This window comes from Gopherus evgoodei, chromosome 5 (genome assembly GCF_007399415.2).
Source record: "Gopherus evgoodei ecotype Sinaloan lineage chromosome 5, rGopEvg1_v1.p, whole genome shotgun sequence".
NCBI classification, from domain to species: Eukaryota; Metazoa; Chordata; order Testudines; family Testudinidae; genus Gopherus; species Gopherus evgoodei.
The window spans coordinates 103,543,504-103,567,489 of record NC_044326.1 but is presented as its reverse complement, the minus strand read 5'-3'; the positions used below and the strand labels follow the sequence as shown (position 1 = coordinate 103,567,489).

Here is a 23,986-nt window from a genome sequence, read left to right as displayed (position 1 = left end):
ACTCTTGTTCCAGTCTTGTCCCAGACTTGCTCCTGCCTCCCTTGACATGACGTAATCTGGTTCTGACTCTTGCTCTGGTTCTGACTCTAACTCAACCCTTGGTGCTGGTATTTGGATTCTGACTCAGTTTTGACCTTTGGCTCCAGTCACCATCTCTGACTCTATTTTGGCTTTGTGCTCAGACATTCGGACTCCTAGTCCGCGACCTGATTCTTGCTCCAAGCACCAGACTGCCTATGAGCCAGTCTCCTGCCACCTTGTCCCTTCCACCAACAGAAGCTGATCCAACAAAATATATGCCCTCACCAAACTTGTCCCTTATGCTAATATTCTGGCATGTGTGAAGCATCTCTCTGGCTTCACCTCATCTTATACTGCCCACAAGAACCAGAAATCATTAACATGATGATATATTTATAGAATCAATTTTTGCTTCCAAAGGTGAAAACAACAAAACTGACCATCTAATGTATATGTAATCAATTTTTAGTCAATCTCATATTTGATAGACAGATATTCTTTACCATGGGAACTATGGTGACGTCTCAAAACACTAAGGGCCATATCCTGCTTGCCTTACTTATGGGAGTTGTTCCATTCAAGTCACTGAGACAGATCCTCAACTAGTGCAAAATGTGATAGCTCCACTGAAGTAATGTGGGGCTACACAAACAAGGGTAGCAGGATTTGGCTCTAAATTAATCAGGCCAGAACAGCAGTCCAATTAGTAAGAAAAGTTCTTTTATGGACAAACATGGGTAATCAGAAAGTCTAATGGGATTTTTGTAATTGTATGTTTGAAGTATGGTAGCTATGGATCTTCAAGTTAATCAGGCAAAAGAGCACTAAGAATCTCAAAATGCTGTATTCAGTCACCTTGTGTGTAAAACAGTACTTAGATTGCAAGAAGTATTTTTGTAATATAGTTATATGTCTAAACAATTAAGTTCTCTTTATCACAGTTCTCTTTATTTACTGTACCTGTATGACTCCGAATATGAACTCTTAATGTTCCATTGCTTGCAAACTTCTGTCCACAATATGGGCAAATTTTCTCCTTTTCCCCTGTGTGTGTCTGGATAGGGAGGAAAGGAAACAAAAAGTTAAGAAAAGAGGATATTGCATAGCTTTAAAGAACTAGGATCTATAGAACTAGGATCTAAAGAACTAGGATCTATTTAATATACTTGACATTGACCATTTTTCTTTTGTTCTTTCTCTATTGTATTTCTTTTCTTCCAAGTTTATATTTCCTTCCACAGTCATTACATATTTGATTCCACACCATCAGGCAGAGATTCTAAAAAATCAATCATGGATGTCCTTTTAGTCCACAAAATAGCTAAAGTTTCTAAACTAATTAAACTAATCTCATTATTGATTGTAAAATAAACCTGTTTATCAAATCTAACTACAGTTTCACGGAGTTTATAATTACTTAAATAGTTTGGTTTATAAATGTTTGATTAATCTTTATGTGCTTTTGCAAATACCCAATTGGGGGGTGAGGTATTTTCAATGCCAAATACTATTAATAGTACAAAACAGGAAACCATGAATTGATTTCTTCAAGGCACCACTAACCTTAATAAAAATGAACCCATTGCTTAAAAGTTTGTGTTTTTGTCTAGTCCTATTTTATTACAAAATAGAATAGAGTTTGATTTGTCCTGCAGATAATTTTTTCTCTAGGAAAAAGAACTGGAATTGGTGTTATGAAATTTCATTTGGAGAAAAGGTGGGGGAACTTTCTCCATAACTTCTGGTTCTAACTGGCTTATAATAATGAGATCTAATTGTAAGATAATTTGGAGTAGAGTTTAAATATAACTCAACTAACATGGACAGTCCTTCAGCATACAAAACTCTAATTCACTTCAATACATAGGATTGCAAGACTGGACCCTACGTATTTAATGCATGATAAACATTAGTTTAATTCATCTATGGAAAATTCTTTAAAATATTTTTGTGCATATTGTACTTTGAAACGGAATCTACTTAAGTGTATATTTCAGGGTATGCTTGTGTTAACTGGCAGCTTTGGAAGAGAAAAAGTCTGTTGCAAGGCAAGAATTGCTATAAACCAATTATGAACATCTGTGGGCACAATTTCAAATTCTATACAATTATTTTCATATGTATCTCCATTTGCAAGACTGTGTTCTTGTGGTATTTCCAGTTTGAACCAAATGACGCAATGCTGGAGATCTTATAAAAATCAGACTTTCTTGCGAGACATTCATGAACCTTGCAAAGTTGAGATAACCACCCAGACTGTTAGATACTTAGCATCTTTTGAGGTTAGACCATAGCTATTTTTTGCTCAGAACACGTTCCATACAAAAATTGTAGTCTACATTTTGAATACTCAAAATTATTTGGACCGCTATCAGCTGGCTTAAAAACAGCAAGAAAAATCCCTTAATTTGGTATACATTTTGTGTAAAAAGATCAGCTCTATCATTTATGTATGTCACCTAAATTTACTTGAATGACATACATAAATTAAGAAATCAGATAAGAAAAATACAGATTGCCATGTTTAGGAAATACTGTAGACAAGAAATTATAGTTATTTGGAGTTATTTTTGTATGCAGTTATATTTTCAGACTGTGCCTCCTACTCCTAACAGTTATATTCCAGGTTTACCGAGATAAGAGTTAAATATTTTTATTGTATAAATAAGAAAAATATTAGTTATGGTAAGTCAAACGGATATGTGTGTGTGTGTACACACATGTAGTAAATTCCCTGTGGATAATAGAAGAGCACACTCCTCTCCTGGGAAAACAGCTTTCATCATTATCTGAAAGAGCAGCAAATTTCTTTAACTTCAGCTTTTCTGTATTTTATTATCAGATACGTTTTACCATGAAAACACTAACTTGTTTTCTTAAATTTAACGTAACTGATCATCTAATTAAGATTATAAATTTCACCATCAGTCATACAGAGATAGAACACATGACTTTCTTGAGGTTTCTTTGCCCCTCCCCATAATTTTATTCCTACAACAATTGAAAATTCAATTTCCATGTTTACTTTACTTACTAAAAGCCTTAGTGAGATATATAATGTTGACATAGCTCGTCCTATCAAATGCATCAGCACAGAAACACAGCAGAATCAAAAAGTTCAGACTAAATACCTTTACCTATCAACTATAAAAACCCATCTTGAGTGACATGCTGAGCATTTGTAACATTCGCTGACTTCAATGGGAACTAAGATCATTCAGAATTTTAGAGGTCGTGTTCACTACCTTTGCATAATTGGCCCTTTTATGGCTAGAATGTCATACTGGTATATTGCACAGCTATTCTGAAGGAACAAAAACTACCACCTCGAACATAAAGATAACAGAAGGACCACTTTCCAGTGAAAGCTGTGGGCCTGGATTCTTGCAGATTTTCACATATTGATCTGAGGCCCCAATTCAGGAAAGCATTTTAAGTATGTGCTTAAGTATGTGCTTAATGTTAATATGGTTGTTTTCCTTAACTGGGGTCTAACAGTACAGCTCAAACTAACCTGGAAGAGATGCTCTCCCATTTGGTTCTAAACATTCTATGTTGCTGAAACTAACAGCACAGATTGATTTACAGCAACTTATTCCACACGTAAGCACGTTTACTGAATGCGACTACTCATGATGGAAGGTGCTACTCAAAAGACAGTAAAGATGTCAAAATCTGGTCCTTATTTTTAGAAATTACTGACGGTAACAATTAGTCATTTGAAGTGATTTGACTGTACTTGTGTCTAAACTGTGTATTTACTACTCATGGTATCAGGAATATCTAGACAAAAATGTTTTCAATACAAAAATAAAAGGTAACATCAAAATATTAATTGTGAAAAAGCAGAAAACATTCAATAAGCTCAAACTGATTCTCTTCCCTACAATGAAAGGCTGAACCATTTGAACAAATGTTGTGAAACTTGTTGGAATTAAAAGGGATTCTACCTAGCAGTTACAATGTGAGCATCTGGGAAACAGCAATTCCCATCTCAGGGCTACCTCTAGCCTTCTTTTCTGACTAAAGATTTATCTGTCAACTGAATTGTATACACACAGGATGGTGTCTACCCATCTCTGGGGAGTTGTTTGAAAACATTAATATTCTTCATTTAGAATTACAGACTGTATTTCAAATGGGATAGCAGAGGTAAGATTACTAAACCATTCATCCTACTAACAAATTCAGTTTTTAAAACTTTGCATTTAATTCTTCACAGGTCAGGAAATTAATTCTCATTTTGATTGAAAAATCCTCAGCCATTATAAAGTTATACATTCTTTATTCTTCAGTAAATACCTTAACTCACATGGTATGCATTATACTGTAGTCACAGTTAAAGTAAATGGGATACAATTTCAAAATCCAACAAACACGCACTTTTCACTTCATGACGCCAGGGATATGAATGTTAAATCCATCTTGATTAGAATAAGGTTGTTTAGAAGTTTTATATATCTTTTATGGCAACATTGGGGGATTCCAGATAGACAACTACTAATTCATTCCAAAGAACCAAAAATCACAGGATTCCCTGAAACAATACATAACTTCCGCAGGAGTTCTTGGCTGCTCAAATACATGGCCAGTCTTATTTGTAATAGCAGCACAAAATGGTAGTGGTTACAATAGAGAATGAACCAAAGGGACCAACAAAATAAAGGACAGGTACCCAAAAGTCCTGCATTCTTAATCTTAGATACACTATGGATCAATTCTCCATGCAAGTTTGTGTGACTAATGCACATGGATGAAAAGAAAAATAAAGAACAGCTAAGTCTCTTCATTGAGACTAACTTGGCTTCTTAGATCTAACTTCTCAGAGTCATCTGGGGTTAAAATGAGAGTGTGTTTTCAAAATTTTTTGAACAATAAAAACTGTTAAAATTACGGATCAAATGCCCTGAAGTTCTCACTCAGTCCTTACTGCAGCAAAACTCCATTGACTTCAAAGGAATATTTGGCAGTGTGAGGAATAAGTAAAAACTTTAGAATTTAGCTGTTTGACTCTTACACAATTTTCTATTTTATGATACACAGAATACCTAGTGATAAGAATAAGACAGACACTCTTTCATATCAACCCAGTTCTTCAGAAGGTAAAGGACTAGTTTGGATGGGGGAGATTTATAGTTAGGACAATGGTTCTCTTTGGGGATACTGGGCCTTAACGTCCTGGCTACATTGTAGAGTGATGTACAGCTGTCACATGAACTTTATTCACCAGGTAACATTTACAAAGTTATTGTTAGAGATGGGCTAAATTTGGATCTAGATTCAGATCGGAATTGCTTCAAAGTTCAAGGGACTCCGGGAAGGTATTTTTAGACAAAGGTCTTAGTCTGTGTCTAATTATTATGTAACCTCTTAAAATCTCATATAGTGTTTTTACTGGCTATCACTTGGTAGACCTTTCAGGATTTTCCCCTGCATAATTAGACCAACGTTGCGCACACACACAAAAATCATCCAGTGACCTTGGTTTGACAATAGAATTTATATTTCTCAGATAAAGGATTTAATGTGCTTTTAAAACAAATGTTACATGCAAACTATGAGAAATATCTTCCATCGGACATCAATGCTGTAAATTTTTACCAACAGTTTTCATTACCGTTAATTGCACCCATAAAAGACACAATTACTTCAAACATCTGCATGAGCACAAGCTGAATAGACAGATATCTCTCAGATTTGCACACAAAGCAACTGGTTTTGCAACCACAAACTGTATCTTTTGAGGAGGGACGTATGATTGTGCCCACAAAATTAGAAGCCATTTTTCAAAATGTTGACTCATATATAATTATGGCTTTGTGTGCGTGCGTGTATATATATATTTTATTTATATATACATACACACACACACACAAATATATAAAGTGTGTGTATGTGCAACATATATAAGTATTCCCATGACATTGATCACTATACAGTTAGTATCACAGTTCTTATATAAATTATATGGATTCAAATCTACATGCACAAATATATCAGCATAGATTCATATTCAAAGAAGGAGCAAATATTACCATTTCATTCAAACTTTGAAAATATAAGAATTAAGATTAATTAAATTCTGTCATCATTAGCACATCTCTGAAATGTTTTTGCAGCTTCAGAAATTCAGTTAAAAGCAATTAAAAGAAATAGATGCCATTATCTGTAAGTAAATGAGATATTTTGCATACTATATTTACATCCTTAACATTTTCTATTTTTTCCACAAACCATATTAATGTGAGGATCAGAATTCTATACTATTTGTCATCTCAGCTATTTTAAAATGAAGGTATAACAAACTCAAAAACAGAAAGATACATACTATAGAGTAGGGTCTGATTCTGAACTCACTTCTCAGGTCTTACACAAGCAAAGCTCCCATGAACTTCAATAGGAGATATGCCTGTAAAAAGACTTATTAAAGGACTTCAGATCGGTGTTGAAGAGATGCATTTGAAATTAAAATTAATCTTTTAATAGAAAAACTAATAGAAAATAAACCAAAAGCTTCAAAAACAGTCACAAAGGCATCTTTTTTAGGCCAGGATCCTGAGATTTGGTAAGTGGCCTTGTCTCCTACTCATTCCAGTGGGAGTTAAGTGATTCAGCACCTTCTTGCATGGGGCCCTTAATAAAGAAATGACTGATCATTTGTAAACAGTTACAATAGACATAAGAAAGGAATAGCTAAGTAGCACAATATATTTCTACACTAACTATTCACTTTTGGACTCCTGTGTTCAAACCATGTCTGAGACCAGTCACGGGTGAAAAGGAGTTTGGCAGCTTTTTCCAGCCTTCAAAAGGGAATTAGTTACACAAAACAAAACCATTCCATAGTTTGCAGAATGTCCATCTTCATCTGAAAACTGCTTAGTACTGGAAAGCAGAGATGTTGTAGGTCGTATACAGAAGTGCACAGTGTGACAAGGCAGGTCTACATGAATAAATGCTTACAACGTGCCTCGCTCTAGCCAGTACTGCATATGTACAAAATTAAAGAAAAAGAGCTGGCATAATGCTTTGTGAAGGGGATAAGACCTACAAATTAAAGAACATTCTGAATGATATTGTTTTGCTTGCAAGTCTGAGGTTCTGCTTAGGTAACAGACAGGAAGAAACCAGTTGAAAAGAAGGCAACTGAGATACTGTATTTGCCCACAGCTCAAGAAAGGATGTGGTGACATTGTTTTTTTGAGAACCCAAAACTCAGAAGTCACTTCCTGGAAGAGGGACTAGAGTTCCATCATTCATCAGTCCTACTGAGCATATCAAGGAGTAACAATCTTTCAAAGCATAATACTAGACACAAGGGCTGATTAAGGAAAGAAATGGATTGGTCAGGTTATCCCAAGAAACTTTTAGCAGTGTGTATAACTAATAGGAATGACTTATTTCCTCCATTATGTTTTGACAGTGTTAAGGGCAAGTTTGCATTTTCATAACTACAGCTATAAACATATGCTCACTGTGTTTTAGGTAAACAGTGTCCACAGAAATGTTTTTTTAAAGACCTTTCTGTTTGTTCCTTAGATTGTTTGTTTACGTAAATAATATTTATTATATAATATAAAGTATATTAACTTTATTATTCAATTAATAGGATTTAAAGTATTAAATATTTATTGTTTATAATCTTCCTTTTAGAAATTATTTCTATATATTTAGACATAATAACATATATTAGAGAGAATAAAGTAGTTCAACTTTGATCTACCCTCAAACTCTCTAGGCAATTAAACAGTACCTATAAAAGGGATCAAGGTTTCCAGGCTGAGAACAACTACATGCATAAAGGATTGGACAGTGGCAGTATAAACTATCCCTATAACCCTTGTAGGTCCATCTTTTTATAGGTGGATTCTGCTATTTTTGTAGTATTCCATGACAATCTTATTTTAAAAATACATTTTTCCCGTAGTCTCAAAAAAACAAAACAAAAAACAAAAAAAATCACACACAACCCTGATGATATGTGGTAGATCAGAGGAGTCACAAATTCTTTTTCCACACATTTCCTGTCTCATTTATTAAAACGGAAAGAAAAAACTGAAAAAAAATACTTAGGTTATTTTTAGTTTTTACACTCTGTATTACTGTGGTTAAAAATAAATATATAGACTGTAAAACAAACTTGATTTTCTTGATGAGAAGGAGACAACAATTTTAATGTACTTTGTTTACTCAACATATCATTACTAATTAAAAAATCAATTTGAGATATTGAAAGCAATCCCTTTTGTTGCGGTATCTCAAAGTAGTGCAGTTTCAAACAAAAATCTAATTAAATAGCCATTTGATGAGTATGATGATATTTGTCAGAGGATGAGCAGATCATCATTGTACCAAAGAATTAATATCTTATTCTACTATTTTAATATGCTCTAATACAGAAAATTACAAGTGAAGCTTTCAGCAAACAAGCTTCATTTAGTAATCATAACCAACTTACTATAAACCAGCATCAACAAGCATAACCCCCCCCCCCACACACACACACTATACTAATAAGCACTGGGTGAAATTGGCTAACGTTTTTTCACAAAAATCTAGCATTCATTTTCTTGAGGGGACAGGGCTGGCCAAAGTATTTAATGTTTGATAGGCACATCCTAAAAAGTCACATCCTGTGAGGCTCCATGGAACTAGAACCCAGGTTTGCAGAGCCGGGGACAGCTGACATTCCCACATTGCCAGCAGGAGGCCATAGAGAGCCGTGTCTGAGGAGTACTGTGGAGACTGGATGGTACTTCCTGTGGAGCCTAAAGGAGCTCTAGTGACAGCATCCTGTGGTCTTCTGATTGGCCCATGCCCACTATTTAACCCTGGAGGTTTCCAAGAAAGTTGCCCAGACAGCTGCATAGACTTCTGGCCTGCTGTAACTTCAGATCTCATCTTGCTTTCTGATCTCCAGTCTCTGACCCAGCCTGGCCCTAACCCTGACTCTCGCTTACCAATCCTGCCTCTAGCAATTACTCTGATCCCTGCTTGCTGACTTCACTTCATGGCCATCCTTGATTTGTGGACATCAGCCCAGCTGTGACCATTAGGCCAACTGCCTATGCCCTAGTCCTTTGAACATCCCAAAAAGAGGGAGAGATGGAGCAGAAGGAAAATGAACAAGAAACATGAGGAAGAACTAAACAAAGATAAAATGTGGAAAAGGAACAAGAATTCTCCAAACTCCAAGCTGTTGAAAAGCTTAAACATAAGACGCCCATCATCTACCAGTTTTCACAAGTTTTTTTGCGCTCTGGCGGTTTTTTTCTTTTTTGCGCTTCTGCGGTGCTCCGGCCACTTTTGTATTTTTTTTTTTTTTTGCTTGGGGCGGCTGGAGCCACCTTATGATCACCTTATATCCGAATTCGCGTTATTGTGGGGCGTGTTATAGTGGGGTTTCCCTGTATATTTAAGTAAAGGTTAAAACTGGAAAAAAAAATCCATTCTATCCTTAACTGACCCCATTACTATTTGTAATCTGTGACTGTGTGCTTGGTGCCATACAAAACTAAGATGATGCAGTCCACTATGTTCAAGAATTCAGAGGTCCAAGATCAAGCCCAGGCTATGCGGTGGGCTGAAAGGTAGGTGCTAACACATACACAAGCACTGACCATAAGACAACGTAAGGACAGAGTGGCAACAAACTTTAAATTCCCTTTTGTAGTTAGTCTTTATAAGCACCCTCAATGCTAAACTCGCTTGCATGATAATTAGAGCTCTACCAAACTCACAGCCATGAAAAACACGTCACGGACCGTGAAATCTGGTCTTTTGTGTCCTTTTACCCTATACTATATAGATTTCCCAGAAGAGACCAAGATTTCTCAAATTGGAGGTCCTGACCCAAAAGGGAGTTGCAGGGGGGTCACAAGGTTATTTTAGTGGGGCCATGGAATTGCCACCCTTATTTCTGCGCTGCCTTCAGTGCTGGGCAGCCAGAGAGTGGTGGCTACTGAATGAGAGCCCAGCACTGCAGGCAGCAGCGCAGAAGTAAGGGTGGCAATACCATACCATGCCATCCTTACTTCTGCACTGCTACTGGCAGCGGCTCTGCCTTCAGAGCTGGGCTCCCAGCCAGCTGCTCTCCAGCTGCCCAGCTCTGAAGGCAGCACCACCACCAGCTGCACTACAGAAGGGTAGCAGTACCTCAACCTCACCCTACAATAACCTTGTGACACCATCCCACTCCCGCCCCCACCAACTCCTTTTTGGGTCAGGACCCCTACAATTACAATACCATGGAATTTCAGATTTAAATAGCTGAAATCATGAAATTTACTAATTTAAAAATGCTATGACCGTGAAATTGACCACAATGGACCATGAATTTGGTAGGAACCTAATAATAATGTAAAGAAGCAGTGCTTCATACAGTCTCATGCTTAAATTGCTGTACATAAATACCACAATTACACTTGGTTTTGCTATTAATCTATTAAAAAAAGTTTTAAACATACACACATATGCCAATTCAAACTGTAAAGTTAAAAACATACACAATGCTTTTTTAGCAGATTCTCTCATATTCTACATTTTGGTGGCAGCACTGGAGATCATTTATTGTGGCTAGTCATTTTGTTCAGTTATTTTCTCCACATTCACCCCATTAACATCTACTTAAGTTGACACCTTACCTCTGGCCAGGAAGTTGAGCAAGTGGCCTCTTCTAAAGCTGACACCAATGCCGCTCTATGGACTGGTAGATAGGAGTGCTGTAAGAGCAGTGCAACAAGTCACCTCTGCTACACACCCAATGCTGGAGTGTTTAGAAAGGACTTTTACCTATGAACCTTCTAAACTCTGGATGCCACCAGCAACCCAGTTTGTTTATTTCAATACATTATGTTTGTTCTTGTTAATAACTGATAATTTTTTACTGAAAAAAACACCACTGAGTGATATTATGTTATTTCACAGTCTTGAGGGTAAACAAACAAGGAAATGAATGAAAATGCAGGGGAGTTGATTATACTCACTTTTTTATGACTCTTAAGCACTGAAGGTGTAACAAAGGCTTTGTCACACAGATCACATTTATATTTCTTATGTCCATCATGCACAACTTGGATGTGAACATTTAACGTGTCCTTCCTTTTGAAAGTAGCATCACAGTGATCACACTTGAAGGTCCTCTCACCTAATAAAATAGAAAAGCAAGGTGTAAACACACCAACCAATGTCAGGAACCATGTTAACTCTCTAGTCTCTTGAGAGAAGGAACATGGTGCATAAATCTGTCACATGGAGGAAGTTGTACTGACATGTCCCTGGAACAAGAAGTGAAAGAACACCATATCCAATATAAATTTCAATTTAAGAAAGCAGAATGTCATCACCCAAATAATTTAGACAGGAAGCTGGGATTAACCTCTCTACCCTTGCCGAAAGTGAATGATTTTGAATGACCACAAGTGGTCAGGACCTTTGGGTTTATATCTAATCTGAAAAAGCAGCACACCCAACACCGCAAGTCTCTAGCTATTATGGTCGCAAAGAAAAATTTCAAAATGATAAGTGTATATAACTGATGCAGAGATGCCTGCTTGAGTTTGCAAAGAATCCTTAACAATAGCTTTGAGATTAGAACTGCCTCATTCATTTCCATGAATGCTAACTCAGATGCCAGTGACGATATTTTAATTGCCATCAAGAAAATAAAATAAAGGAGAGGAAGTATCATATTATGAAAATCTACACAGAATTTATAAGAAAATCCAAGAAGGTGAAACTGGAGGTAAACAGTTACAAAATCTTACTGTTCTCATTACCTTAAATATAGAAGTGAATTTCAGGTTTCTGCTAAATATATTACTATGTATTGATCTGTAAAATGAAATTCATTCAAAACTCCTTCATATTTAAAATAGCTATAGGCCCACAGAATCTTAGTAAAAACAGGAAATCAAGGTGCATCTGTCCTGAGGTAACTTCCATGCACTTGAATAAAAAACAAAGAGCAGTCAAAGTGAAAAGAAAGTCCAAGGAAGTCATTATCCCCTGGACCTCTCACTTCCCAATCCAGTTTTTTGATCTGCCAGGCTCCTGAACCCTAGCAAGGATACTTTCTCAATACCACTTATTAGACAGTACAGCCATCTCAGTTCCCCTGGGTTACATTTTCCTTGTGCATTCTGGGCTAAGACCAAAGGCCAATGAATGAAAAGACTCCTGTTTGCTTCAATGGCCTTTGGGTAAAGACCAATCTGATAGTACATGCTAATGGTGCTGAAGTACTCATTTCCTTATTGCATAACTTTACGTTGATGACACCAAATGAATCCACCTCTCACTGACATTACTATTTAAAAACATAACTATTGTAAATAAAACATTTCATTTTTCCATTAGCAACAGTGCTTACTCATAACAGACTCTACTTGTCATGGAAATAGATCTTGTACCTATTCTCTTCTGGTAAGCAGCATTATCCAACCCATAGAGCCAATAAAGATTAGAACTTTTTTTTAATGGTTCAGCCTCAATAACATCAATCATAAAAATTGTATTTAATTTGCAATTGGGAGCAAAAGCACCATCATCTGAGGCAATTGGAGACAAGATTTTACACCAAAACTGCACCAAAATATTTAATGAAATTCTTCATTCTCAACCTTTAAAACTCATGGCCTGATGTCTCTTTTGGAATCCCTTTCCTTTAGTAACATCTCCCTGTGTTAAGTGCAAGTGAAGTCAATTAACATTCTGATTAAATATCAGAGGGATAGTCATGTTAGTCTGTATCCACAAAAACAACAAGGAGTCAGGTGGCACCTTAAAGATTTGAGAGATTTATTTGGGCATAAGCTTTCGTGGTAACAAAAACCCAAATAAATCTCTCAATCTTTAAGGTGCCACCTGACTCCTTGTTGTTATTCTGATTAAAGTAATCTGCAAGCTCTTACTGCTTCATTAAAGAAAAAATACTGAAAACACTTTTAATTGTAATCACTCCAGTCAGCTTCAGTTCTGTATTTTCACAATGATATAACAATTCTATAATAAATAAATTCCATTTTTAAAAAGTATTAATGTTCTTTTAAGGTTCTAAAGTGAAGCACCCAAAAGTTAGAAATGCCAAAACTGAGGCTGCAGACAAAACCTTAACTCTGTCCCTTTGTGTGCACACTTTATGATAGAGTCAGTCTTTAACTGCATGGACTATGTACTTTTTTTTCTCCAAAAGACCTTAATGGATCTTCTAAAGTGCTATGTATTCACCTCAATCCAGTAAAGCACTTAAGCACACAAAAGTCAATGGGTTTACTCACAAGCTTAAAGTTAAGCACATATTTTCAAGTGTTATACAGAGTAACAGCCAGAATGTACAAGATGAATAGCTCTCAGTGAACAAAGAAGTTATTCAATATTTTTTTCTAAGCCTAATTATTCAGTGTGTGGCTCCATACCTCATTAACTATATGCCATCCAAACACTGTACTGAATAGGTAATTTCTCCTTTCTGTAGAAACTTTTCTCTACTTTAGTAATCAATTTAGCCTCACAATACACCTTCATTAATCACAGAAAAGACACAGGAAAACTTTCCTAACCAACATAGACTCATAGACTCATAGACTAATAGGTCAGAAGGGACCAATCTGATCATCCAGTCTGACCTCCTGCACAAGGCAGGCCACAGAACCCCACCCATCCAATTTTATAACAACCCCTATCCCAGGATCGAGTTATTGAAATCTTCAAAACTGGTTTGAAGACCTCAAGCTGCAGAGAAACCACCAGCAAGCGACCCGTGCCCCACGCTGCAGGGGAAGGCGAAAAACCTCCAGGGCCCCTGCCAATCCGCCCTGGAGGAAAATTCCTTCCCAACCCCAAATATGGCGATCAGCTAAACCCTGAGCATGTGGGCAAGACTCACCAGCCAGCACCCAAGAAGGAATTCTCTGCAGTAACTCAGTTCCCATGTCATCCAACATCTCCCCGCAGATCATTGAGCAGACCTATCTGGTGGTAATCCAAGATCAATTGCCCAAATTAACAATCCTATCATAACATCCCCTCCATATACTTATCAAGCTTTGTCTTAAAGCCAGGAAAGTCTTTTGCCCCGACTACTTCCCTCGGAAGGCTGTTCCAGAACTTCACTCCCCTAATGGTTAGAAACCTTCGTCTAATTTCAAGTCTAAACTTCCTAATATCCAGTTTATACCCATTCGTCCTCGTGCCTACATTAGTACTAAACTTAAATAATTCCTCTCCCTCCCTAACGTTAACCCCCCTGATATATTTATATAGAGCAAGCATATCCCCCCGCAGCCTTCTTTTGGCCAGGCTAAACAAGCCAAGCTCTTTGAGTCTCCTTTCATAAGGCAGTTTTTCCATTCCTCGGATCATCCTTGTAGCCCGTCTCTGAACCTGTTCCAGTTTGAATTCATCCTTCTTGAACATGGGACACCAGAACTGCACACAGTATTCCAGATGGGGTCTCACCAATGCCTTGTATAACGGTACTAACACCTCCTTATCCTTGCAGGAAATACCCCGCCTGATGCATCCCAAAATCGCATTTGCTTTTTTAACAGCCGTATCACATTGGCGACTCATAGTCATCCTGCTATCAACCAGCACCCCAAGGTCCTTCTCCTCCTCCGTCGCTTCCAACTGATGCGCCCCCAACGTATATCCAAAATTCTTATTATTAGTTCCTAAATGCATAACCTTGCACTTTTCACTATTGTATTTCATCCTGTATTACTCCAGTTAACAAGGTGGTTCAGATCTTCCTGAATAGTATCCCTGTCCTTCTCCGTGTTAGCAATACCCCCCAGCTTCGTGTCATCCGCAAACTTTATTAGCACATTCCCGCTCTTTGTGCCAAGGTCAGTAATAAAAAGGTTAAATAAGATCGGTCCCAAAACCGATCCTTGAGGGACTCCACTAGTGACCTCCTTCCAGCCTGACAATTCACCTTTCAATACGACCCTCTGGAGTCTCCCCTTTAACCAGTTCCTTATCCAACTAACAACTTTCATATTCATTCCCATCTTTTGCAATTTGACTAACAGTTCCCCGTGCGGAACCGTGTCGAACGCCTTACTGAAATCTAGGTAAATTATATCTACCGCATTTCCTTTATCTAAGTAATCCGTCACCTTCTCAAAGAAGGAGATCAGATTGGTTTGGCACGATCTACCTTTAGTAAATCCGTGTTGCAATTCGTCCCAATTACCATTGACCTCTATGTCCTTGACTACTTTCTCCCTTAAAATTTTTTTCAAGACCTTGCATACTACAGACGTCAAGCTAACAGGCCTATAATTACCCGGATCACTTTTATTCCCTTTCTTAAAAATAGGAACTACATTAGCAATCCTCCAATCATACGGCACAACCCCCGAGTTTACCGATTGCTTAAAAATTTTCGCTAACGGGCTCGCAATTTCACGCGCCAGTTCCTTTAATATCCTCGGATGGAGATTGTCCGGGCCCTCCGACTTCGTCCCATCGAGCTGTTCAAGTACGGCCTCTACCTCAGTTGCGGTAATATCCACTTCCATATCCACATTCCCGTTTATCATCCCTCCATCATCCCAAGGTTCACTAGTCTTATTAAAAACTGAAGCAAAGTACTTGTTTAGATGTTGGGCCATGCCTAGGTTATCCTTGATCTCCATTCCATCCTCAGTGTATAGCGGCCCCACTTCTTCTTTCTTTGTTTTCTTCTTATTTATGTGGCTGTAGAACCTTTTACTATTGGTTTTGATTCCCTTTGCAAGGTCCAGTTCAATGCGGCTTTTAGCCTTCCTCACTTTATCCCTACACGTTCTGACCTCACCAAGGTAGCTTTCCTTGCTGATCCTGCCTTTCTTCCACTCCCTGTAAGCTGTCTGCTTTTGTCTAATCCCCTCTCTGAGTTGTTTGCTCATCCAGTTTGGCCTACGACTCCTGCCCATGGTTTTTTTCCCCTTTCTCGGGATGCAGGCTTCCGACAGTCTCCGCAGCTGCGACTTAAAGTAATTCCAGGCCTCCTCCGCATTCAAATCCACTAATTCCTCCGTCCAATCCACTTCCCTAACTAATTTCCTTAACTCTTTAAAATTAGCCCTCGAAAAGTCAAAAACCCTAATCCCAGATCTACATTTGTTTATCCTTCCATCTAGTTTGAACTGAATCAGCTCATGATCACTCGAACCAAGGTTGTCCCCTACCACCATTTCTTCTACGAGGTCCTCACTGCTCACCAACACCAAATCTAAAATGGCATCTCCTCTCGTAGATACTTCAACTACTTGATGAAGAAATCCATCCGCTATCACATCCAGAAAAATCTGACCCCTATTATTCTTGCAAGTACTCGTCCTCCAGTCTATATCCGGGAAGTTGAAGTCCCCCATAATCACACATTTCCCCTTTGTGTTTACTTCATTAAAGACATTAAAGAGGTCTCTATCCATATCCCAATCAGATCCCGGCGGTCTGTAGCACACGCCAAGCACTATCTCAGGGGAAGCTCTAGTTGCTTTTTTACCCAATGTGATTTTCGCCCAGACAGACTCTGTCTTATCCATTCCATCGCTTCTTATTTCGCTACAGTTAATGTCATCATTGATGTACAAGGCTACTCCACCACCTTTGCCTTTCTTTCTGTCTTTCCTAAACAGCACATAGCCTTCAATACCCGTGCTCCAGTCATGAGTACTATTCCACCAGGTTTCAGTTATCCCTATAATATCCGGTTTCACTTCCTGCACTAGTAACTCCAGTTCCTCCATCTTGTTACCTAGACTCCTCGCATTAGTGTACAGGCCTTTTAATTTTTGGCGTTTGGCATCAGTGACATTCTTTCCCCCGTCGTGCAGAGACCTTTTACCACCAGCATCACCCGCTACTCTGGTTTCTCCACTATTCCTCCTTGGATCAAATCTTGGGACCACAAGGGTATCCCCTCTCACTTTGTTTACTTTCCTCTCCAGGTTACATTCTGGCGTGGAGATCTCCCGAACATCTCCCAACCATCTCCCCCAACTTCCTAGTTTAAAGCTCTCTTGATGAGGTCGGCGAGCCTCCATCCTAGAATTCTATTTCCCTCCTTGCTTAGATGAAGTCCATCCTGAGCGAACAGTCGTCTATCCGTAAACGCTTCCCAGTGACCGTACATCCCAAAGCCCTCCTTATAACACCACTCCCTAAGCCATCTGTTGATCGCCATAATCTTGTCACTCCTTCGTCGCCCCGCTCTAGGAACCGGCAGAATCCCACTGAAGATCACCTGAGCCTCGATGTCTTTGAGCCTCTTCCCCAGTCTGGCATAGTCCTCCTTGATACAGTCCAGCGAGTAACTAGCCGTATCATTCGTTCCCACATGAAGGATAATCAATGGATTCTTTCCCGCTCCTGCTAAGATCGTATTCAGCCTCAGGTCCACATCCTGTATCTTAGCCCCTGGCAGACAGCACACCCTTCTGTTCTCCCGATCAGGTCTAGTTACAGGCCTATCCACTCTTCTCAGTAAAGAGTCTCCAATCACGTAAACTTGCCTTTTCCTGGCGACAGTGCGATTCTGCGGTCTATCCCCCACAGCAGGTGGTCGCAATTCCTTACGATTTATATTCGCCCTTACAGTCCTCCTAGGGCTCCCACTTGGTGTCGCCTCCATCGACTCCTCCCCTCTTTCTGCAGGACTAGCTGCTCGCCTCTTCTTCCTCGCCCTTTGTCCTTCAGCAGCCTGCTGTGCTCCATCTTCATCTCCCAACTCAGCAAACCTGTTCCTGAGTTCTATGTCTCCATCACTGGCCCGTCTTTTCCTCTGCCTGGTTCTCCTAGTCACATGCTGCCACCGTCCACTTTCCTCACCCAGCAGCCCCTCCTCAGAGTCCTTTGGTCTTGCTTCTATCCGCTCGTCTGAGCTTGTCCCCTGCGCCTCATCATGTCTGTGTTCCATCAACTGCTCAAATCCCCTTCTAAACTCAGCCAGAGTTTCCACAACTCCTGCACCAAAGCAATAGAACATCAGTAGACAGTTATGGAGGAGATTTTCAAAAACCTCTACAGGACTTAGGAGCACTAGTATAACTGATTTTCAAATCGGATGTATCCCTTAGGTACATTTGAAAAGACTGCATTGCAAAATCCACTGTGCATAGTATATATTTTTACAGTACACAAAGTATATTTTATAACACCTCATTACTTTGATAAATCACAACCTATTTTCACTAGACTACTGTGAAGCATGTCTGCAGGCTATGGACAATCTCTCCGCCAAATTTCTTCCACCTGCTACTTCTGCCCTAGAGCAGCGGTTCCCAAACTTGTTCCACCACTTCTGCAGAGAAAGCCCCTGGCGGGTGGGGCTGGTTTATTAACCTGCCACGTCCATAAGTTTGGCCGATCACAGCTCCCAGTGGCCGCGGTTCACTGTTCCAGGCCAATGGGAGCTGCTGGACGCAGCGGCGCAGACTGAGGGACGTACTGGCCACCACGTCCAGCAGCTCCCATATGCCTGGAGCAGTGAACCGCAGCCAGTGGGAGCCGTGATCGGCTGAACCCGCGGATGCGGCAGGTAAACAAACCAACCCGGCCCGCCAGGGGCTTTCCCTGCAGAAGTGGTGGAACAAGTTTGGGAACCGCTGCTCTAGAGTTATTGGGAAAAAAAAAAGTCATTTCATACATACAAAACAGGGGAAGTATTTCCATTCTCTATTTTCAAGTCAACAGACTTTGGCTCTGTTGGATTGAGGGGAAGTCAATTTTAAAATTAAAAACATACTAATAAAAATGTTCTGCCTTTAGCCCAGACAGTCAAAGCTAGAGAATAAAAGTGAAAATGCATCTTACTTTCTTGTGACAGTGCACAGGGAGGGGAGTGTTTCTCACACAGCTAGGACCCAAACTGCAGAGCTTTACCATGCAAAATCTGTACCTATAATTGCATTCAAAAACAAAACAGGGACCCAATGGAGCACTGATATAATATACCCAAAAACGTCTTTTTCCCAGATGTACTGATTATGTTGAATGGTTTACATGGGAATCATGCCTCATGGGCTTTGCTCCGCCCATTTCTGTGCTCTCCTTCTGGTACAGATTATAAGGAACATAGGCCTCACTGTGTTTTTTGGAGAGAAGCTTTCCCCAACTTTCACTCATACAAATTCTGCTGCTGGACACAGTAGCACGAGCTTTTTAATTTTTTATTATTATGTTTTTACAAGTGTAGTTTTGTACTCTGGAAAGTGAGTATGTAAAAATCAGGTCTTCTTGCTCAGTGGAACTTCTTACATATGTACGTATTTAGAGTCCTACTTGCTTGCTTTAATAACCAAAGTAAGTGTTCACTCTTTAATTCTCATTGGTTCTGAGATGCATAACATGGATTATATTCCTTCTCATGTATTATCAACAGAACTGTTTCTAAAATCTATAAATTACATTGGAGTAAATCTGTTGAAGTCAGAAGGGCTGCACAAGTGTTAGTGAGAGCATAATTTACAAAGTGGATAAAAATCAATGATTTTTTTAAAAATCAGATTTTTTTATTTAAATCAGATTTTTTTGAAAAAATGCTCTTTGAGGAAAAAGTCTATTTAAAGATAGTTTTAATGAAGATATATCTTTGAGCTATAATGTCTCATGGAATAAGGATTATAAATTCTAATTCTATGGTATGAGACAATATATTCATGTAATGTTTAAGAAAAGTTTTGTAAATGTGTTCCAGTAGTACATGGATTAGGGACCCAATTTTATAGGGTTCCTGGGGCTGCTGTATAAATTATTTAGGTTAATCTTTCTATCTACCCAATGGGACTCAGTGCTTAGTCTAGAAGATACCATCAGAGATGCTTAGTTTTGCAGTTCTCAAACTGTGGATTTGTGTCTCCAGAGATAACATGCCTGTTAACAGCAAAAATGTTTTCAAATAAGTAAATAGTATATAGAGGTGAGAAATAACAGACATCAACCTTATTGTCCCTCTGCAAATTTGTGTACACAGTGTCAATCTCTTACCTCTCTCTAAAAGTGAAAAAATTCAAAAAGTTCAATGACTAAAAGGAATGGGGGAGGGGGAGCGGAATAGATCAGGACAAGGAGAAGAAGTCTGGAGATAAATGTGAGAAGGGAAGGACAAAGCAGTAGAAACAAAAGAGAAACTGTTTGAGCAGAATATTCCAGAAGTCTTGAGGTTTTTCTGAGTGTAGCCTTCACGGATTTGAGATCTACCATACCATTCTCTCACTAGAAGGGAAAACCTATAAAGGTAGCAGGCTGTAAAAGAGACCCAGTTTGGGAATATTTTAATGAAGTTCCTCTAAATGTGGGTAAGACAGGCATGTATGCAAAATGCAAACAGTGCAACAAAGAAATGCAATGCCTGGTTGCCCAAATGAAACAACATCATGAGAAGTGTTCCTTCTCAGGAGGAAGCTGCATTGAAGATGATGAAAGAAACGGTGTCTGAACATGCAGGATCGTCAGGTTGATAAACTTTTTTATTTCATACTTCTTTCTTAAGGACTGCCTGTCTTCCTTCTGGACTAGTCTTAAATTCTCATGTTTGAGCGAAAAATATAGTAGTTATTCTATGGTACTATCATTTTAGATGCAGTTGTGACAAAAAATAAATAGCAGAAATAGGCAGATCTTCCTTTTATAATTTCACCTTTAAAGCAGTACTGAGTGTCAGTGAATGCAATCTGTAATACTAAATGAGCAGTATGGTAATAATAATAACTGCATTGACTTATTTTGTTTAGGAGAATTTATCCTCAACATACAGGATTCTGAAGACTATCCACCTTCAAGATCACCATCATTTTCTACAGTTTCAAAGTTATCTGTCAATTATAGTGTTTCAGTAACATTATGTATGTCACATACCCACAATATATCACATGTAGCAAAAAGAAAAAAAAATCACCAGCATCCAGAAACCACCACAGATAAGTTTGTGATAAGAACCAGCAGATTACAAAAAGAGGTAATTGATGGGAAAATTGCCCAGTTAGTTTATGGAACAAACTCTCCTTTCCATATGATTGAGAACCCACACTTCATTAACATGGTTTAGTCATTAAGACCAGGATACAGTCCACCCAACAGAGCAGATGTCACAGTCAAATTGCTGGATAAAGTGTATGAAAGAGAAATTGAGCAGTGTGCAAAAGGTCTACAGGGTAAAATTGTTAACCTGAGTCTTGATGGGCGGAGCAATGTCCACAATGATCGCGCGCGCACGCGTGTGTGTGAGAGAGAGAGACAACAGAAGAAGGGAATGTCTTCTTACAGAAACAACTGATACATCAGGAAATGCACACACAGCAGAATACTTACAAAAAATGGCAGTAAAAGCTATAACAAACTGTGAAAAAAAATTCAAAATGTCTCGTACGCAGCTTGGTCACAGACAATGCTGCAAATATATCCAAGATGAGAAGAAATTATTTAGAAGAGAGTCCCGAGATAACAACATACGGTTGCAGTGCTTATTTGATGCACCTCCTAGCCAAAGACTTCATTGTTACAGAAAAAAAAAGGCTAATGTTGTTGAAATTGCAAAATACTTCCATAACAACCACTTTGCAGCAGCTGCTCTGAAAAAAGTGGGAGGAACCAAGTTAACTCTCCCACAAGACGTGCGATGGAACTCAGTAGTGGACTGTTTTGAGCACTATATCAAGAACTGGCCTAATCTGATGAACAAAATCATGAAAAAAGTTGGTTGTGAACAAAATCGTTTGTGAACAAAAGCGAGAAAAAATAGATAGCACGGTCACAGCCAAAGTTCTCAACATTGGGCTTAAGAGAAATGTTGAACACATGCTGAGTATCTTGAAGCCTATTTCTGTAGCCTTGAACAAAATGCACGGAAATAGCTGTTTTACCGCTGACGCTGTTGAATTTGGAACTGAGTGAGATCTTAAAAAGAGAAATATGCAGTGACAGCGTTAAATTACAAGCATTAAAAACCAAATGGGACAATCACTATCTCCAGCTCATTTTCTTGCAAATATTCTCAATACTCGGTACCAGGGTCAAGCCTTAACTGCTGAAGAAGAGGAGTTGGTTATGACATGGACATTCAGCAATCATCCCTCCATAATGCCAACTATAATAAACTTCAGAGCTAAGGGTGAATCATTCAAGAAATATGTGTTTGCTGATGATGTTTTAAAGAAAGTTACACCAGTGAATTGGTGGAAGTCACTTAAGCACTTGGATTCAGAGACTGTTGAAGTGATAATCTCTCTTAATAGCAGCAGCTTCTTCTACTGGTGTAGAAAGAATATTTTCTTCCTTTGGACTAATTCATTCCAAACTGAGAAATTATTTGGGACTTGAAAAAGCAGGAAAGCTTGTTTTTCTTTTCCAGATTATGAACAAACAGGAAAATGAAGGTGAAGACGATTGAGTTAGCTGTAGAAGCCAATATTTTATGTTTCTCATGTTGACCTGGCTGACATTTTTATGTAGAAATCCATGATTAAATTGAGTCTTCCTGACTAGTGATTTAAATCATGATTTAAATAAAATCCACCCTGATAATTTAGCATGCAGGACCTAGTAATCTTGCAGAGATATGCAAGAACAGGGATGAACTCAGCTTTACTTTTAGATCCAGATTGAATTTGCAGAGCTGGCAGCTGGGGACAGCGGGAAGTCTTTTACTTCTAAACTAAACACATTTGATCTTGAAAGACAAAAATAATAATAATAATAATCATCATCATAATGCATGATACCATTTTTCATAGATCCACTTTTCAGAGTGGAACCGTACTTCTAGGCATTCTTTTATTAAATATATTTATTTTTGTGCTAATTTAACATTATTTTTTAAAAGTTTAAGTAGATACCACTGCCTGCAGAGTACCCCACTTTTAAAGTAACAACACAGTGTACAATTTGCCTACTGATTTTAGATGGAATTTATGATGGAGGTTAAGCTTTAATTCTGAGTTTTCAATGCTTTCCTGAATTTACTGCTCAGTGGGGAAGAAGTTTCCCACACAATTCCTTCCTGATGACACAGCATTGTAAAACTAACAGTACGTGGATTTTTTTGGTTTTGTTTTGCTCTCTTTCTTCAGAAGCAGCACACATAGTTCAATGCTGGAAGAGGGACCACTGGTCTGCTCTAGTATGACAGTGCCTATGATTCTCAGTTATTTTTGAGTTATTAAATAAATGTCAGGCTCATAATCATGGCCACAGTCATAATGAATATCAGGATGAAGTCAGAAGGGCTAGAGTTTTAATGTTCTTTACCTGGAACAAAAGCTCTGCTCTTATAACAGGGACCCTTGTTTTAGCCACTATCTTGTATTTAAACTATTTTTTACTCGGTACATGATAGTGATGACTTTCACTTTGCTAATGGTCTGTCAGCACTTCTGTTATAAAGAACTATAAAGGAAGAGGCGATGTTGTAACAACTGTAAAAAGTTTGCCTTACACATATATTAGTGTTGGTACTGAGGCCAGGAGCCAGAACATTTATTTTAATAAACTTGACATAAAAGTGTGCTTTCTCCTTCCCCCCCCCCCCCCCGAAGATGTTTAAAGCACAAAACAAAAAGAATTTTTGAATATTTTTGAGCTCTGGGAATTTGCAAAACCAAAAGATATATTTTAAATAGAGATTCGCAAGAGCCTGTAACTCAATATGCATTACTACTTTTGGATATTTTGGAGGTGAGGGGAGACAGGGCCCACTGAAGTCAATGGAAAACAATTATTTCAATGGGCTTTAGATCAGTCCCTAAATTAGTGTTTTTAAAAGGGTTTTCTATGCAGTGGAGTATATATACATTGAATAAAGATTTTTAGCATTCTGGCTAAGTTTATCAGGAGAACAAGATTCTACAAACTTAAATACTCACTGAAACAATAGATCAGAGCAGCTCTGAAAGCCTTAAAAAAAACATTGTTCCAAAAATTTCTTTAATGCATATTCACTTAGTACAAAACACTGGTATATTAAAATTATAGTAAATAA

The 23,986-nt window shown here is 38.4% G+C and overlaps 1 protein-coding gene across 13 annotated transcripts in view; it reads right to left on the bottom strand.

Moving 5' to 3' along the window:
• Positions 1–23,986, bottom strand: part of PRDM5 (PR/SET domain 5) — a 164,250-nt gene that overhangs the window by 62,713 nt on the left and 77,551 nt on the right. For 11 of the 13 annotated variants that reach the window (XM_030564630.1, XM_030564629.1, XM_030564634.1 and 8 more), the window contains 3 exons: positions 11,007–11,167; positions 10,665–10,742; positions 982–1,075 (listed from right to left, as the gene is read on the bottom strand). In XM_030564630.1, coding sequence (XP_030420490.1) covers positions 982–1,075; positions 10,665–10,742; positions 11,007–11,167 — 333 coding nt within the window. The remainder of the gene's footprint in view (positions 1–981; positions 1,076–10,664; positions 10,743–11,006; positions 11,168–23,986) is intronic. The other 2 variants (XM_030564633.1, XM_030564636.1) reach the window with 1 other exon arrangement.